Genomic DNA, 20,103 nt, shown 5'->3' with positions numbered 1-20,103 from the left:
CTATATAAATCCTGTATAATAATAATAATAATATATATATACAGTATAAGCAAAGTGTAATGTATTTTTTTATCTATCTATTGTATCTTTCCAATCTGAAGAAAATAGTTCGTCTGTGTCATAACTTTCTGTCTGCTTTCAGGCACTGCAGCTGTTGCGGTAGCCGGACTCCTTGCAGCACTTCGTATTACAAAGAATAAACTATCCGGTCACACAGTACTTTTCCAAGGAGCAGGAGAGGTATGCTAACTTTTTTGGCAACTGCACCAATTACCCTTGCATTACATTGCTGTCATTTAAAAAGAAAGATCTACCAAAATACACATGGTAATTCAGTTACTTTAATTTTTAACTGATCTTGACATTTGTGTTGTCATAGGGGTCTATTCACCTAGCTGTAGAAGCAGGCTGTCGGCCGGACAATGGCCGGCCGCTCGGCCAGCTTCGGCTTTCAGCGCGGCTCAGCCGAGCCGAGGCATATGCGTTCAGCTCGACTGAGCCGCTCGGCTAAGATACGGGAGCTGTTATTGTGAATAGCCCGTACAGAAGCCCTTCGATTCTGCTGAACCGAAGGGGTCTTGGGGCCAAAGCTAGCCGAAGGATCGGCCAAAGCAACGGCTAGATCCTTCGGCTGCTTCGTAAATAGACCCCTTAGTGTTTTGTACATTGAACAGTGAAACTCCTATATTTTTGTGGTGTTATTTTCCTAATTGTTTCCACCAAAATGAAAAGGAGCAGCAAGAAGAAAAGATAAAACACCCACTTTTATAGACAGGGTTGGATTTACTGTTAGGCACAGTAGGGCTGTGCCTTTAGGTCACAATACAAAGGAACAGCTTTTTACCTATTATCAGCTACACATTTTTCATTCCATCATTATAAGAAATACAGTAATTTTATATCAGCCTATTTATCCTTTTTTATAATGATCTAAGCCAAGTTAGGACCTGTAAATCAAAAAAATAGGTTTTGTGAAAGAGGCGATCCTAGAAGAGGGGTGTTGCTTTGGTCACCAACATGTGTGTGTTTTCAAGCTCCAGTGATAGGAATCCAGTCCTGTATATAGAAATCCCTTAGAGAATAAACAAGGTACAGTCTTAAGTGCATAGTATGTGTATGTTTAGTATATGCATTTGGGGTACTGGGATTTTCACAAGTCAACCTGTTCCATCTTAAATTTGCAAATGATTGAAACCCTAGGATGGTTTTAACAGACAGTTGCAATGCAGACATAGAGAGGAATGACATCTGGACCACCAGATTATAAAAGCCTACTCCACCTGTAAGGTTAGCTTTGTGTGATGGTTAGTAAGTTAAATGAGTTGTTGGCTTTTTACATCTGATGTCAAGATATTGTCAACAGAATTTCCTGATCCATCCAACTGCTGTAACCATTACATAGCCAAATGCTGGTGACATACTTCCCTAATCAATGTTCTGTAAATTAGAATACAAAAATAAAAAAGGAAGCCAGCTGCAATAGAGTGACATAAAGGGAACAACATGATGCTTACCCTTATTAATAATAATAACAATAATAATAATAATAACAATAATAATAGCATTAATAATAATGTAGTTCTACTGAAAATATATTTTCTATCAGTTAATAAAACCTTTTGTTCATATGAAGGCTGCTATGGGAATTGCAGACTTAATAATTATGGCCATGGAGAAAGAAGGTACAACCAGAGAAGATGCAGTTAAGAAAATCTGGATGGTGGATTCTAAAGGGCTGATAGTAAAGGTAGGAATGCCAAACTGGAAATATTTAATATTAAATAACCTCTATAGTAATGCAAAAGGGCTATAGTTTGAAAATGTGATTGAAATATGTAATATTTTGAATTTCTTTCCTGTATTCAAACATTCCATTTTCCGAAAGATCACTCTCCTTTGCCACTTAAATTTAAGATGTTATAATAAGAGCAGTGTCGTTCAGGGAATAAAGTTGTGGTATACTGGTTTGAAATAAGAGAACCATATTTCGGTCTAGAACAGTGGGACAGTACCATTACAGTAATTAGTGGTTTCCTATGGTTCTACATCAATGTAACTCTGAAAATACACCACCTATATATGCCACTTCATGTGTACTGTTAAAGCAACCTGTGATTAGTTGGTTTCTTTAAAACCACAAACGTAATTTTGACCGTTCTTGCATCATGTAATGTCATGTCATGTACTGTATATGGCTCTATTTCAAGTATAGGATGTTTCTCTATGTTTTCATGGTACTTTTACATTGCAGCAGAGTGAGCATCAAACTGAAAAAGTAATGCAGTCACTGTCACGTATTGATAATGCTGCAGCATTCATGAAGAACTACACACAACCGAGAACTGACACACACTAAGGAGAAGTGGCAAACAGCTCTTATTTGTAATTCTCTCACATTTGTATTACTGTTAGATGCATTTTTCTTTTCTTTTTTTTTAATCCACAGAAAGAGATATTGTTTCTCCAATACTACACTAGGGATATGTTAGGGATATGTGGGTTAAACATAAAGTTGTTTTTTTAATTACATCTTTGAAACATGCCATCAAGTTACAGTCTTGAAACCCATGTTTTCCCCACAAACAGCATTGCTTTTTGTTCCAAGATCATAAACACACGTTTGCACAGATTTTCATAACCGTGCTTTGCCATAACAGCAGCAAAAACTGTTATTCCTAGGTACTAAAAAAATGTAAGTAACCCCTAGTCTTGGAAAGGTTTTCCCAAGCTTTGCCTTTGATGATATTGGGAAGACTAAAGGCCAATATACAATACAAAGTAACATGTCTGGGTATCCTGGGTACTCCATGTGGACTCTAAAATTGCCTGATCCCAGTATTCTCTCCCTACTCTGGGATCAAAGTTATACAATAGTTGTGACCCACCTAGAGCCATACTGGATACTGACTAAACTGTTGCAGACTAAGTTCTGAGTTTGCTTTGCACCACATACATTGCTTTCAGATTTCAGCTTCTGTTATACTCACCTTCCTGACTTTCTTTCCTCTATTGCCCTATTACTCTTCCCATCTCCCAGTCTACAAAAGGTACAGTAATGTAAGAAATCTACACCACTAATTGCAACTAGTCATGCGAAAAAGTAAGTACACCCCATGAAAATTGTTGACCTTTTCAACACATTTGAACAGGCAAACATTAGGAGGGTTATTGACAAAGCTAGCCAAAGGATTAGCCAAGCTACGGCTGATCCTTTAGCTAGCTTCGGCCGCTGGAGCCCTTCGGCTCAGTAGAACTGAAGGGCTGCTGTACGGGCTATTCACTATAGCCTGTACAGCTCCCGAAAAACACAAAAAAAGGGGACAAACAGCGCTCTCGGAAAGGGGCTCTGGCTGAATAGTATGCTGCCCTGAGAAACAGAAGGAGGACCTGTGCTGGCTGCAATTGAAAAACTCACAAAAGGGCGCAAAACTTTAAGGGTGGATAATTACATCGTGGGTGCTGACCAATGCACTGAAAAACGGATAGAAACGGATAAAAACACACACTTACATTTAAATGGGGGGCCGGAGGAGAGGCAGCCTCACAGGAGGATCGAGTGGTCCAGGATCGGTGTTCTTGTCTCGAGGTTGGTATGCTCTCAGAAGGTGCCTGTTGCGGTTGGAGAATGAGGAGGAGGTGATGACCGAAGGGAGAGGCGAGGCAGTGCAGTGACTATGTCCGTGTCACTCCCATGTGGACTGGAGTAGGGGCGGTATCACGTACCTGGTAGGGAGGCCGAAGTGAGAGGAGGCGTCTCTTGCACCTCGTGTCTTGTGACCTTTGAGGTTGAGGACAAAGGCCAGGCAGACAGGGAGAGGCACGAGTCCTTTAGGAAAGTCCAGTAATCGAGGTCACAACAAGCCGGGGTCAAAAGCCATGAAATCCAATTCAGTACAAGTAGGGAGCAGGCCGAAGAATATCCAAAACAGTCCGAGGTCAAAAGGCAGGCAGCAAGCAAGGATGGTCGTTTACACAGGAACAGGTCAAATCCAGGGGAATCAGGTATATACAGGAGAAGGCTAAACGGGAGACAAGGAACACGATCAAGCTGACAAGACAAACCAGCAACTAGTGGGCGTTTGAGCTGGGCTTAAATAGGGCAGTGAATCCATCTATGATGTAACTTCCTGTGCGCCTCTTGGCGCGTATTTGCTCTCAGCTGCGCCTGCGCGTGTTTGTTCTCAGCTGCGCCTGCGCGTGTTTGTTCTTAGCTGCGCCTGCGCGTGTTTGTTCCCGGCTGCGCCTGCGCGTGTTTGTTCTCCGCTGCGCATGCGCAGAGCGGGAGTTTCGCTGACAGGCGGTGTGTAGGCAGAATGCTCGGTCTACCTGAGTGGTGCTTAAGCTGACCAAACACCTGTCTTTGCAGCTGACAAGACAGTGTTTGGATCAGAGTGCGGTCCTGTCCCTAGAGGTCTGATTGCTGCGATGTGTATAGCTTCTGACAGTAGTGAATGAGAAAGAACTAGTAAAAGGGCTGTAGAGAACAGCCTGGTGGAAAAGTCATGAGTGAAGGGAAGACTCGGGGGCGTTTCGAGGGTAACCTCTTTATCAAGCTCTACCGGTGTTACAAGTGGCGGGAATCTGCCGGTTTAAAAGTGACAGCTGGGCGGAGCTTAGCGGCAACATTGCTGTTGTGCATGGTGTCAGGGAATGAGATTGTAATCTCGTATTTGTAGCTGTGTGCCCCGCTGAGTACAAATGGGTGTCATGGATGAACGGTCAAAAGGTTCTAAAATTGATGATTAATTAGTTTGTTAAAAGAACATTAAAAGAAAATTAAATTGCCCATATAAGTATATGGAGGGAGGTATAAAAGGCTAAAGCACAGTGTGTAAGAAAGGAGAGGGGGAAAGATTTATTTTTATTTGAGAGAAGTTGAAGGGGTAATGCATAAAGCAAATTATAGCCTGTGGTAATACATCATTTTTATTACTTAAGGAAAAATACAAATAAAATGGTTGATGTATCGGAGGGGATTGAAAAATTGTGTTTACTTAAAAGATTAAAATCTGCGGTGCAGGTATAAGAACTTATTGTTAGCCTCGGATTACATGGGACTAACTACACAGCTGGCTCCGCCCAGTTGCAATGACAGATCAGCGGCCCCAGGTTACCTGGGGATGCTGAGCTGTCATTAAACAAGGACAACTGGGCGGAGCCAGCTGTGATGTCATGGCCAGCTCCGCCCCATTGTTATTCATTGGCCGGGACCTGCTAGAAGACTCTAGCAGTTCCTGGCCAATAGGAAACAGTTGGGCGGAGTTAGCTGTCACTAGATTCGGCTCACTTCACTTCGGATGGGTTATTTACTCGGCTGCCTTCGGCAGCTTTGTGAATAACCCATTAGATCTTCATTAAAACAGTGCCTACAGATAAAGGTGATAAGACTCGTAAAATTGACAGGGTGTATTCATTCTCCTAATTTACAGTATGAAAATGTAGATTAGTAATGTGGAAAATGTAAATACACCCCTACATTTCCATGAGATTAAAATCAGATGTTCCAGGGTAGGTGCTGGTGATTAGAAACTCCCTTGGGAGCATGCAGATGGAAACGCTCATATATAAACCTCAGTTATAAAGGGTCTGGCATTCTCTTTGCTATTGATGTGTGTGGTGTCACCTTTCCAAGATCAAAGTTTATATGGCCCTAAGAAAGAAGAATGTGGATGCCTATGAGTCTGTCAAGGGTTTTAAAAAGCCAAATTATTAGAAATAAGTAATTCCACTGTTAGGTAAATATTCCACATGTTGCATAGATTTTAAATGACTGTTAATTTGTAAATGACTGGCCAGTGCAGCAAATTCGGCCCAAGAGCTGACTGCTTCATGCTAAAAATGTTATCAAGGGATCTGCAGGTCAAAGGGCATGCATCTACAAAATGAAAAAGATTGGGAGGTGTGCCAGGAAAAAGCCCTTTGTTGTCCAAAATGAACATTAGAGCAAAACTGCAGTTTGCCATACCAAAGCAAAACCATGAAAGTATTTCAGTAGAAGAACCTCGTACCAACTGTAAAGGATGATGGTCCAAATGCTATGGTTTGGGGTTGATTTTCTGCCTAATGGCCTGGGCAGCTTGCAGTCATAGGGGTTGATCTACTAAATGCAAATGGGCTGTTCATTTTGCAAGGGAATTTGCACATTTCATGGGAAGTTTGCCTTTGTCTTAATAAATGAGGTGAAGTTCTGCTGACTAACAATATCCAATTGTATGCAGGCAAAAATACCGTTTTCTTTTTTGTTGCCCTGCATGTAATTGGGTATTCTTGGCAAAGGGCAATTTCACCACATTGCCTTTAGAAAAATTAACCCTATCAAGTCAACTATGAATACTGCATCTTATCAAAGTGTGCTTGATAAGAATGTGAAGCCATCGGTCCGAATGTGGAAGTTGAACCGGAAATTGATCTTTCACCAATATCCAAAGCATACTAGCAATACCAATACCATAGGAATCCACCAAGGAATGTTTTAAAACTAAGAAATAGAAGGCCATGGACTGGCTTAGTCGAAGGTCTAATTTGAACCCCATTAAAAAGGTGTGGGGGCATATGAAAGAGAAAATGTATGCAAGGAAAGCCACAAACATTTTGCAAAAAGGAGAGGAAAAATGTCACAAAGTTGATATTGATGTGGTCCATGTCAGAGACTGGTGGACAGATAAGCAAAACACCTGCAATAAGTCATTTCTGCTATATTAAGCGTTTACTTTTCACAGTACACCATTACATCTCCTATTAAAAAGGGTAATTCAGGAATGCCATGTTTATCTGTAGGCACTATCTGAATGAAGATCAAATGTTTGCTTGTTCAAATATGTGGAAAAGTCAATGATTTTTATGGGTTTATCTACTGTTTCACACGAAATTGTGTATTAAAGTATTTAAGGCGTTTAGGTGCACTGAACACTGTTCAGTGTGTTACAGTGTGAATGGTGTCTTATATCACTTTTATTTAGGACAATGTGAATGGTGTCTTATATCACTGAATGGTGTCTTATTTCACTGAATGGTGTCTTATATCACTTTTATATAGGACAATACCAAAAAGATGCTTAGGTCTAACATGCTAAATTAATTAAAAGCATGCATTCAATAGTATAAATTACAATATACATATATTCCATAATAATTATACAAATGTACACTATTTTTAAAGACCTTCTTAAACTGAAACTTAGAATTACAGAGTGGAGTTTTGGTGGAGATTTTGATTATAGAGGTCATTCAAATGTAAATAGTGATTCACTGAAGTCAATATTCATTTATTGCAAATATAACAAATAATAAACTGTCTACTATAAAAATTTGGAAAGTTTTTTTTATGTGTGGTGACTTGAACATAGATAAAAGTGTCATATAATTGCCATACTGCAGTGCAATGTGATATTCATTATTTTTCTATTGCTGAGGAAGTGCTATATTGAGTTACCATTTTGAGATCGAGGCAGCTCAAGGCCACATAGTTTTTAAATGTCATATTGTTTATATTGTAAGCTACTGGAGCACAAGAGAAAATGTTTAATCTTGTATTCTGTGCGTATGTTTTTTCTCTGCTGTTAATTCTTCAGTAACTTAAAGAATGCATGGGTTATGATTTACTAAAGGAGTAGAGACTGTTCACTAAGCAAAGTGAATGTTCACTTAGCTTAATAAACAAGGTGAAGCTGTATTCACTTTAAATACCTAATCGTGTGCAAGAGAAATAAACAAACCAGATTTTTGCTTGCACCTGATTGGATGATTAAAGTTAACATTGTTTTACTATATACAGTAATATAAGAACCTTTATTTTGCAAAGGAGAATATTTACTTTATGAACAGTCTTTACTCCTTTAGTTATTCTATCCTAGTGTGTTAGAACATAACATGATAATCAACACACTAACATAATGTCCTGAGGCAGCTGAACACTGTAAAGCTGAACTATCAATAACCCAAGAAGACAATAATCTGTACTAGAATTAGATAAAGGTAAGTCTGGTAAAGGTAAGGTAAGGTAAAGGTAAGGTAAGGTCAGTTTAAGTCTGACACAAAAGAAGAAGCTAATGTGTTATAAAGGTTAAAAGGAAAATTATGAGGAGAGGGAAATACACTCATCCCCATAATTACAGCCAACATGTGACACCCGTCGGCTCTGTTGATTAAGAACTGAACGATCACATACCGCTGATCACTGAGTTTCCGATTCTCTCCCTGCAGAGAGCGGTGACTGTCAGTGGCGGAAGGGAAAGGGGGCGGGTTCAGCTGGCTCTGACTCTAGAGAGGCAGAGCCAGCTGTCAATCAGGTGGCAGGGTTGATCCCGACAATATTGTCGGGATCCGTCCTGTCTGCAGCATGCCTCTGCGCTGTCAGCATAAAGCATGCAATAGGATGCTATATGCTGAGTTTTGGGCCACAGAAGCACATAGTAAATGTCCTCCTGTGACCCTAAAGAGAACTATGACCAAAAAAGGTTGGGCCATAGTTCTCTTTTAGATTTCTTCCCATTTCTCTGATTATTGTGAATATGACTGCAGTGTTAGTGCTATATGGTGCTGCTAAGCTGACGACTATATTAAACATGAGCATTCTATACCTGCCCTTGGAAGAAACTTCCAAAGAGCTGCAGCTTATAAAGAGGTCTGATAAGGTGGGTTGTCTGAAACAAAACAGTATTGTTTCATATAATGTTGGCTACTCCATGCAGTGTAGAGAACCAATAAACTATTTAAAAAAAAGTAATGTTGGGCACATGAATAGCTTTTACATGTCACTAACTTGTCAGGAGCAGAAATGCATTTAAAAAATCATAATATGAAGTGGTATGTGGAAAAATATTAAAAATATACTTTAATTATCCACACCAAGGAGTTTATGAATGAATATAGTAGCATCATCTCTACTTATTGCTAATGACCACTGAGTGACACAGAATGGAAATGCTGGCTAAAGCTAAAAGCAAAATAGCATTAAAAGCTAATAGGGCAGCCATGCAAAGCATGGAGTGTTCCATATGGAGATCACATGTAGAAAGACAATTCAAACTTATAGCACACCCAGAGGGCAACGTCAAACAAAGCGCGATTTGCATGTTAGGATTGGGGAGCATTTAGGACACACTCGCAATTGCGACCGCTGCGACCCTGGTAGTTCCGCCAGTGCTGTGGTGTAGAGGCATACAAGAGATCACTTGGAGGTGTTTCTACAGGAATTGAATTCAAATACAAGGAATAATTAGTGAACATGTATGGCAAATTCTGAAGAAAAAACCTTTTTGCCATTTGATAGCATGCTAACGCTGATATAAGGAATCCTTGATCCACTGTCCAGTTCTTTAGAAGTTTTATATGCTTTTTTGATGAGCTCCATATGGAACACTCAACCTCTATCCCTGCAAGCTTCACTATTTACCTGCCTAGCCTATTGGCTATCATGCTATTTTGTTTTAGAGAGTGTTTCTTCAGCCTGTGCTTCCAGTCATGTCCTTCGCTGCATAGCTTTGCTCATTTGCAGTCAGCTGAGATAATGCCATCAACATCCACTTGTTTAGGTACTTTTTGAATCGTGTTGAGGGTTTTGGAGTGCTCCAGGCTTGGGGTGACAAGGTTGTTATGTTATTTTTTGTATATGGGGGATGTGTCTTTCTGATGTGGAGTTGTATATCCTTAAACATTTGAGTGTGGATTAGTCGTGTGGTTGTGTCTAGCCCCAATTCTTCTGATTCATAGACCACATTATGGAAAAGAGCAGTTCCACTTTAAATGTCTAGGCAGCTATAGTCTTTAAATAGTACATTATCATCTTGAAAGTTATTGGAGCTTGTTATAGAGAGCCATCCATCTTGTATTCAAGTTTATGCAGTTTACGCTGTGTTTTGTGAGGCTTCCTAGTGTAAAACAGAATCTACAACAAGCCAGTAATCAACAGTAGAAAACATACTTTGAGAACACAACATGGTGATCTGCAACCCACAACAGAAGCGTGTCTAGGGGCTACTTAGAGGAACTAGATTTCACTCTTTATGTAAGGATGTCTCCTCTTCAGCCTTATAAATCTAGACAAAGAAAGCTGTGTATAATAATCAGAAAGCCTAACTTAGCTATAAATCTCTGGATTATAATGATTTAGGATATCTGGTGATAGTTTGGGGTGGTGTATGTATAAGAAACGTACATAATTCATGGGTGCCTAGAACAGCAGGAATGTAAATACAGCCAGACTCTTAGTGGAATGTTACATTTTTATTTGTATTTGTATATATGATAGCTCAAGGTAAAAATAACCCACTATAATTTCTAAGGCACGTAACTACAGTTTATTAGTTATTATACAAATATTTTTAAATTAACTTGAGTTGCAGGCTAAATATAACCTAAATGACCTTTTTCTTCCTCACTAGGAAGATAAAGGAATATTTAGACAGACGGTCTATTTTTTTCCATGTGACAGCGGGATTTAAAATGAAAGTCTGCATATACCACAATCATTTTCAAAAGCAAAAGGCTGTAATTCCAGGCTGTGGTAGCATTGCTGTAACATGTAATATATGTAAGGAAAGCTGAATTATAGAGTAATCTAAGAATCAGCTGTAAAAAGAGATCGAAAAGAAACTAAGAAATAAAAACAATATATGTATGATATATACAGTTCAATGCAATATTGGATTCTGCAATGCAATGGACTCAGGACTCTTGACCACAATAGACTCAGGACTCTGCAGCGCAAAAGACCCAGGACCCTGCAGCGCAAAAGACTCAGGACTCTGCAGCGCAATAGACTTAGGACTCTGCAGTGCAATAGACTCAGGACTCTGCAATGCAATAGACTCAGGACTCTGCAATGCAATAGACTCAGGACTCTGCAACGCAATAGACTGTAACGCGCGAAGCCTGGTGGGACCTGGTGCCGGTGTCTGTCGCTGTCCTGTGCAGGCGCGCCGCAGGTCTGCAGCCCCAGCTCACCGACATGTGGTGGTGACGTCTGGTGGCGATGTCCATCGCTGTCTTGCGCAGGCGCATCGCAGGCCTCCTCCGTCTCATCCTGCAGAGGCATCCATGGCAGGCGCGCCACGAGACTCCGCCCCCTCCAGACACAGCACTCGGCTTAAAGCTGCTGTTCGGTAGTCGATCGGCGTCTTTCTGTTGAATGTGGCAGGATGGTGATCAACTCAGCGCCCCACTCGCCTCTCACGAACCGGACCCATCGACTTCACCTGGATGCCTACAGAGACCACAACCGCAAGTACCCTGGGCTATGCATCTAGATAGTCCCAGCACTGCTGTATCAACTTTAGTCTGAAGTAGACCTGTGACTATCAATTACTGCTACCATCTACAAACTGCTACTTACTCCTGTGTGTTAGTTCCATTTGACGTGTGGGACAAACCCTAGATACTCATGCTATAATACTAACTGTCTAATTTCATTGTCAGTAATCACATGCATAATCGGGCTCAGCTGTTGCTTCCCCTCTAGGGGCATTCTGAGGTACAAACGTTTCGCTATACTAAACCTAGTATATCTTCTGCCTTCAGTATACGGGGTGTGATGTGTTGCAACTTCCTTTTCGCCTAACTCTAAAACTGGGCTTTCGAGGAGCAGTTGCTATCTGATACCCGTTCCTACACCTTCAGCTTATCCGCAGTTGCAATCCACTGGGGTATCTAACCCTTGCTAGGGTCGAGCTTTACATAGACTCAGGACTCTGAAACTCAATGGTCTCAGGACCCTGCAACGCAATAGACTCAGGACTCTGCAATGCAATAAACACAGAACCCTGCAACGCAATAAACTTAGGACTCCACAGCCAGCATCGGCCACTCTCAGCACTCACCGATCGGCAGGGGCTCCTTCCTCATCCGGCCACTCGGCTCCTCTTTTCTTTTAGTTCCGGCCATGCGTCTCCGTTCTGTGTGCCCTATAGATTTGACTGCCACCACCTGCCAATCACGCCCTCAGACAGCTACCTATGTAATGGAGGTGGTTAAGTATGATTATGACAAAATGCCATTGATTTTACACTGATTGGAGTTGGTGTGATATTCATTTCCTCTCTGTGAGAGTATACTCTATTGAATCAGGCCAGGCGGCAGATATAAGTACGAAAGCTTTGATCCGATCTAAATTTGTGAGCAGGTCCAAAACACCTACACTAGAGCTGGCGTTCTGTGAGAAATGGCTGGCTATCAACAATCCCGGCAGTCCCGTTGCCCAGTCTGCCTCTGCCTCAGCCAGTCTGCTCCCTTGCCTGCCGCTCCAGGTTAGAGGTATGGCTGCAGTGGGCCCCTTTTCCCCTGCAGTAAAGATGGCCCGGACTAAATATATTAAGAAAAAAATACTTTTACACAACTAATGTAAATAGCAAAGACACTTTTTCTTGACAAGCTTTTGTTCTGATGCATGAATATATCCAGTCAAATGTATCCAGTAAAACCTCCATTTTGTATATAACTAAAACTGCATGTGCACGGCCACAAAAATGTCAGATCAGGGTTACAATGAGAGATAAGACCAAATAACCAGGGTCCTGACTTTTAAATTCTTTATATGACCATATAAAATTCCTTGCATCTGAACAAAACATATAAGGTGTTATTTGTCTCATTAGCGTGGTTCTTATTATTTTAATACATTTTGCAACACACTGGAAAGTCCTTTACCCAAGTAGAAATATTTTCCTTTTCCATATTAAGAATTTAATGTACCATATCTTGTAACAGTTGGAGACTGGAAACTTCTTAATTAGATCCTGAAGGCCATCAATGCTGGGTATAGGCAGAAATCCTCTGAAGCCACCCACTTGCTGCTAGTCATGTGGAGAATCAATTCAGTTTTCCATTGGATAGCACAATTCCAGGCTGTGCAGTTCTCTATCAGCTATGATGACTTTATAATCTGGTAAACTGTGTATTTGGCATTGGGCATTGCTAAGTACAAATTAAATAAAAGTCAGTTTAGTGCTTGTATTACAGCTTAATATGAAAGTAACTGCTAGATCAGTTAAACAATCAAAATACGTGTTTGCAGTGTACAAATTCCACTTTTCAGATAGTGGAACAAGAATGATGGGTATTTTCTTCTTTTAGCATGTAAGATAGAACTGTATATTGAAATTACCTATGAATATTTACTATTATCCAGGGCCATCTTAACAAAATGCAGGGCCCATGGCAAACCTATATCACCTATACCTATATCATTGAGTAATATTAGTTCCTTTTGATAATCTTCAGTCTCCACTAAATAATGAAGAGAAGGTCAATGCTTCTGTACAGACTAATGATGTCTCCAGCAAAAAGACAATGAAATATGTGCTTTTTTGGGGGTCTTGCTGTCTTTTAGCCCAATGGATAACTACATTCATCTCTTTAAGTGAACCTCTGTACCCCTTAAAGTGACTCTAAACTCAGGAGTTAAATCTTAAAAATCTATTCAAGTACCTTAACTTTTAACAAAAATGTATCTTATTTGTGTATCACTCGGCTGTAGATCCTCAAATCTTCTCTGAATTCATGCTGACACTGTCCTTCCTTCTGGAGGGTGGCTACTTTCGTTCCCCATGGTCCCTGTGTGTGTTGAAAAGTAGCCACCTCTCCAAGCTTGCTCCCATGACGGACTACAATCTCAATACAAATTAGTAAGCTAAATGTGAAATAGTAGTCCATCACAGGAGTGAGCTTGGAGCGGTGGCTACTTTACAATGCACACAGGGACCATGGGTAACAAAAGTAGCCACCCTCCAGAAGGAAGACAGTGTCAGCACTAACTCAGAGATGATTTGAGGATCTACAGCTGAGTGATGCCCAAATAAGATACATTTTTGTTGTTGTTTTAAGATACTTAAATGCATTTTTAAAATTAACTTCTGAGTTTAGTGTCACTTTAAGTCTCCTAAACTGCTGGCAGACATTTATAGCAGACACTACCCTGCCGGCTACCAGGTAGAACTGCCTAGAGTTGTGTATACAAAGAACAAATCCAGTTCCCAGAGTTGCGCTTGGCTCTGTCCCGTTTTGGCTCTCATATTTTACTGTTGATCCATCCTCATTTTGGACAGCCTCAGTGACCAGGTGGTGGGGCCAAGTACAAATAAAGTTGCCATTAGTATATTGGAGAGTCATTAGCCCCATTCACACTTCAATGTCAGAGTCTCTGGTCAGTTTTCTTGCTTGTTTTTGTGCATGTCTTTTGTGCTTAAGCATTTTTGTTGTAGCCAATTCAACGCTAGTTTAAAGGGGAGAAGAAAGTTGTTAGGTGCAAAATTGTGCAAAAACTGTACGTTTTGAAGTCTATTGATCAATGATTGTAATATCAATATATCAGTGCTACATAAATAATGGATATAAAGTTCTGAAAAATATATAAATAGATCTTTCAAATGAACTATCATGAGTTTTATGTGTTTCAGCCTTTTAAATTAGCTGCGGGACCCGGAGACTTGTATATTAATAAGATTTATTCCTGCACTTGCCGTCACCAAATGGGCACATGGGTACAATTATGGTACAGAGAGTAAAGTAATGAATTCGTGATATGCACAGAAAAATAAATGGTAGAGATGAAAGTCATTAATTCCTCTGCAATTAAGATCATATAGTCTCCTGTGTATTTACATTGTATGGTGTGTAAAGTTGTACTATAAAAAAATGCACCTAATGTTAATTAGGATTATAAACCAGAAAATATTTATAAGTAAATTGAATCTCGTAGAACTTTGTACTTCTGGCTAAGATTATACCTCTGGTGAAATTTCCAAGCTGCAACATAAATATTGAAAGTTATGTTTATTATTGAATATGTTGTAACTGTTGGCATAATGTACAGTGTATTTGCCCATAGCTATACCACCAATCAGGCTGTAGTGCCATCTGCTGGAATATTAAAAGTTTGACTGGTTAGCTTAATGCTTGAATTTCAGTCTTATTATACATCTAAAGCAATTTAATGGCAAGTATAAATATCAATAAATTATTTTAAAAAATGTATATGTTAAAAAAACATTTATATTATAATGTAAACAATTCAGCTGCTCACTTAAAACACACGCTGTATTTCAATAATTTAACCTACTTTTTACCTGTTAATAAAAATTATTTAACTTTATCTTCAAAATACAATTTCCATTAGACATAAATGAATAAGGAAACCTCCCAGTTCCCTCAATCTATGTATTCTTTATTTTAACCTTATTTCAGGGTCTGGATCCACTATTTGCTGTTCTTCTTTCTCATTACAGATTTTATTAAAACATGGCACTTCACTAAAAAGATACCAGGTCATAGTGCATATTGACCTAGTAACCACATAGCAAGTGTTTTACAAGTATGTTTCCTGTGCCTCAATGAAACAGAACATGGAGCATACAAATTTCTCAGAATCTCATAACCTCTGCTATAATAAATTTGTATACATTCATCAGTCCTGCTGGAAACTGCAGTATAAAGATGTGGGAGATATCTGCACCCCAGAGTTTCTCTATAGACAGGTTTCAGAATACAGTGCAATAATAACTCTTTTTAAAAAAGGGGTGCAAGGAAGCTGACCAGCAATGGAGGGTGCCCAACAGCACAGGGCTGGTATTTTGAGAGGGGGTCCATTTGTTTTGTACACTTCAATCATCCACTTGATCTTGACGGACAAATAGGCTTCCATTAACATGTCAGGGGACCCTTTCTCATGACTTTCTTGCTGTAGAGATATCAGACTGTATGCTAGATGTGCTCTGCTGCTATAGTTAAATTAATATAAAGTTTAATTGATTCCAATCAAATCTTGAACCATCAGTTAAGCATGTCTAGCTGTGATGTCAGGATATCTTATGACGTAAACAGGGCTGTTATATAAGAGTTTGATAGCTTCTTAGAAGTGTGAGATTAACCTCTTGATTTTTACTGCAAAACAAACACATGGACAGACTAAAGAGATGTGAGTAGTAACAATTAGAACAAATAGATGCTTCACAGCTGCAGTCTCCACCTCTGATGATGACTCCACTTTTGATATCTTTCACACCTTTGCCTTTTCTTCCGAGTTGTCCACTGGCTTTTCCTTCCGCTAATATTGATTACAAACTACATAACGGATTAGGCCCCGTTCATACGGCATCCTTTAGCATCTGTTAGCACTCGTTTTTCTACAGATGTCAATGGATGCCAACAGAAGGTAACCCGAAAAATGTATGGGTGTGAATGGGACCAGTTCACATTGCTGCGTTGCAGTGCGCATGCTCTAGTTTTTTTCATCGCGACACAAAATGTCAAAAAAGGATGTTAAAGAAACGCAAGTAAAAAAAAATACATATAAGTTTGTCCACTCAGGACATGTTAATTAAAATTAATTTAAAAAAAATAAAAAATACAAAACAAGTCAACAGAAGTTTAAATTGCAAGTCAACGGACCTCAGTTGACTTACGTTTGCCTGGTCCGATCTTGGTGTGAATGGGCCCTTAAGTTACTCTCCAATATGACGAGCATAAAAAGTAAGAACTGTGACATGAGCTTTTATTATGCAACCTACAGTGAATGGAATTCTAGCTAGAGCACCAGCATCAAGAATATAGTTATGAGGAATGGGGGTCACAGAAGAACATGTGCAGTTGCACCAGCACAATCCTGTTTAATTCACGCATTTCTTTCTTACAGGGTAGGTCTTCTCTTACCCATGAAAAGGAGCGCTTTGCCCATTCACACAAGGAAATGAAGAGTCTGGCAGATGTTGTTAAAGATATCAAACCAACAGCTTTAATAGGTGATATGTTAACTCTAGTTATAGACACTTTCTTAGTTCTGTATTACATGGTCATATTTATTATAGCATTGCTTATTTTTTAGGCGTTGCAGCTATTGCTGGAGCTTTTACTGAGCAGATTTTGAAAGACATGGCTGTTTTGAATGACCAACCAATTATATTCGCCCTCAGCAATCCAACAAGTAAAGCAGAGTGCACTGCAGAACAGTGTTATGCCCTGACTGAGGTAAGAACACCTGGTCCCTATTATAGTCCTTTGCTTCAACTTTCCACTGAGCAGCAAATGGAATCTATCACTATTAGTCTAGTATTTCATTTTATAGGTCACAAAATGAACTGAATTTTACAGGAACAGTCAAAAAAAAAAACACAAAGAGCTTGCATGTGTGTCTTACAAGAGTTGTCAGATCAAATACCTCTCTCTAGGAAACACCTGCCTTGCCACAGCCAAACATTCACTTAAACAAATTTGGGTGATTTTACCTTACGTGGTGTTGCACTCTGTTGTTCATTCTCCAAGGGAATTCTGTGAGCACTGAGTAACAAGAACATCACCCACCGCTGTGTCTTCCACAGGGCATCTTCCTTTACGCAGTATGAAACATATTCTCAACATGCATACTGGTCCTTCAGTCCCTACCTTTATTTCTGATTAGAGCAAACAATATACACGATCTGTGCAGTTCCGCCTCTTCCTGCAATTATTATGCAAGGCACAAGGATAGAGCAAGTGGGTTTGCTGAAGCAGTGAGTTCATCAATAGTAGCTTGGCACAGCTACTATGAGTGGCAGTGGAGGGGAAAACCTATGTTAGCACACTGTCCTCCATAATAACTTATTGGAACTAGTTCATAAATATGTAGTTTTTCTCAGTGAGCAAAATAGAATGCATGAGAGACTATTTACAAAAGGGCGCAATTGTTATTTCACCATATTTCCATAGTCATTTTTTTCCAACAGCCTTACCTATATATAATACTGTTCTAGACTATTTCTACTCTCATTTTATTGCATAGTGACAGAGGTGACTTCTAAATAAGCCTCGTAGTCTATACACAATGCATTTCAACAACATTATTCCTATAATATTACATATGTATTTAAAATATTTATGTGTATTATTTACCTGTAAAAGTCACCCTAGTGTAGACATCAAAAGGCCCTGAATTTACTGTTGTGTGCTGCCTTCTTGGATGTGATCTCAGCAGCCCCTGCAGACTTAGAGTTGTCATCCTGGTGACACTATAGTACTCTCCATTACTCCTCCACCAGCAACTACATAAAAAGGTTGTGTAGGGAGGTGAGGGGCAGAGGAGCTAGGCTAGCACATAGAGTATTTAGACACTCGTAGAAGAGAGGAGGGCTATGACATGCAAGGATGGAGGGGGCTGTTCTAGGGAATTGACTCTTCCTGAAGAAGTCAAATCTGCTAGAAGGTTTAAAGACGTATTGCAAGTGAACAACAAATAGTTTGTAGAAAGTAAAAACTCTGCAACCAAGCAATTAACATTTTCGATTTTTCTCTCCTTTACCTGCATTTTTGATTGTTGACCGGGTATCTTTAATACAGAATTCTGGGTCCTGGTAAATTGGTCCTTGCTGCTGCAAACTCCACCATTTGCCATCCACAGAACAAAGAAATTCATCAAAATAATTTGCCTAAATACCAGGAAATGAATAATAGGGTGGAGCTGAGGCATCCAATTTATGTCAGCATTGTACAGCTCATACCAGATCATTAATACTCTCCCACATGTGTGCCCATCTGACAATCAGCAGAATCTTCCAGATTGCTAATCGTATCCTAGCAAATCAATTACTATGAAATACACAGTAACATATTCTTTCCATTTAGCTGTTTAAAAAATGATTCATAGTTAAAACTCATGTCCACCTCAACTGTAAGACTCCCCAGGTTTGCAGAAACTAAAGAAATGATTATAAATGCATGTTTTTTTCCTCTTTCTAATTTTCCACTGCAGTCCGCAATTAAGTAGCTTTGTGCACACAAATAATTTTTGCCAGTTAATAAACATGACAGTCAGAAGAACAAGTAATCTAAGCACTCCATCGTCTAATGATATTTTTCTTAAACACAGGGCCGTGGAATTTTTGCAAGTGGAAGTCCTTTTGATCCCGTCACGCTTCCAGATGGACGAACACTTTATCCTGGGCAGGGAAACAATTCCTATGTGTTCCCAGGTGTGGCCCTTGGTGTTGTTGCATGTGGCATGAGGCACATAAGTGATGATGTTTTTCTGGCCACTGCTGAGGTAAGAAGCACCAGGAGTAAGATGAGAGGTCACTGTAAACTGCAATTCAGGCCATGCATTTCAACTATATTTCATTCTAATAACATTTTACAATCATAACACATTGGATACATGCTTACCCTGCAGAGACTTCATGTGTTATTTTCCATTTTACCAGCAAGTAATTCCATTATGGTTGTGGATTTAAACTCCCTAAGCTTCAGGAACTAGGTCTGTCTGCAATTCACTATATTATCTGCAGAAAGAGGTTTACTATCACACTAGCACACATTCATGAACACATTAATATGGAATATCTACAAAAACTCTCACAGGCTTAAATATCTGTTTTTGGTTTAGTTTTAGACATTGTATGAACACAGTTTAACAGGAGTTCAGTCCATTTGAAATCAGCATGAAGCCTTTATTGTATTGCGGTCTTTATTCTATGAGGGGAATTTATCAAAACTGGAGCAGACAAAAACTGGAGCAGCTGTGCATGGCAACCCATCACTTTCTTTTTTTCATTTTCAAATCTTAAAGTGACATTAAACCCTCAGATTTTTTAACATAAACCAATACTGTAATGTGTGCCTTACTGTAATCCATGGTAGTTTCCCTTCTCTTTGCTGCTCTTCCTTTTAAATCCTCATGTCTTCTCATGCTTGGGGAGAACTTCCCTTTGCAGCTGAGTGCCTCTTCCTGTAGTGCTGGCTCAGGTTGTGAACCTTCACACAGACACCATGTAGCCATTCCAGAGACAAGGCAGTCTGCTGCAAAACAGAAGTTCTGTCCAGCATGAGAACAGCTACAGATTTAAAAGGAAGAGCAGCAAAGAGAAGGGAAACAACCATGGATTACAGTAAGGCACACATTACACTATTGTTTTATGTTACAAAATCTGAGGGTTTAATGTCACTTTAACTGAACAAACTGAAGGGAGAAACTGGTTGGTTGCCATGCACAGCTGCTCCTGTTTTTGTCTGCTCCAGTTTTGATAAATTCCCCAGTGGCTGCAGCTGATTGGCTTTTCTTTTATTTTTAGTTTCAAAAGACTTTTATTTTTCACAAATACAAAGCATTTAGTGCATGTACTCAAACATAGTGCGCATGCATGGATA

At 39.6% G+C, this 20,103-nt stretch overlaps 1 protein-coding gene across 1 annotated transcript in view; it reads left to right on the top strand.

The window, feature by feature from the left end:
* The window catches only part of ME1 (malic enzyme 1), a 196,685-nt gene that overhangs the window by 169,410 nt on the left and 7,172 nt on the right, over positions 1-20,103 (top strand). Inside the window, exons 8-12 of the mRNA XM_018560861.1 lie at positions 143-240; positions 1,634-1,747; positions 16,625-16,730; positions 16,814-16,956; positions 18,830-19,003. Coding sequence (XP_018416363.1) covers positions 143-240; positions 1,634-1,747; positions 16,625-16,730; positions 16,814-16,956; positions 18,830-19,003 — 635 coding nt within the window. The remainder of the gene's footprint in view (positions 1-142; positions 241-1,633; positions 1,748-16,624; positions 16,731-16,813; positions 16,957-18,829; positions 19,004-20,103) is intronic.

The sequence above is a fragment of the Nanorana parkeri genome, unplaced genomic scaffold, assembly GCF_000935625.1.
Source record: "Nanorana parkeri isolate BGI_ZX_2015 unplaced genomic scaffold, ASM93562v1 scaffold483, whole genome shotgun sequence".
Lineage (NCBI taxonomy): Eukaryota > Metazoa > Chordata > Amphibia > Anura > Dicroglossidae > Nanorana > Nanorana parkeri.
Note: the sequence above shows the minus strand (reverse complement) of the source record. Positions and strands in the feature narration are given on the sequence as shown.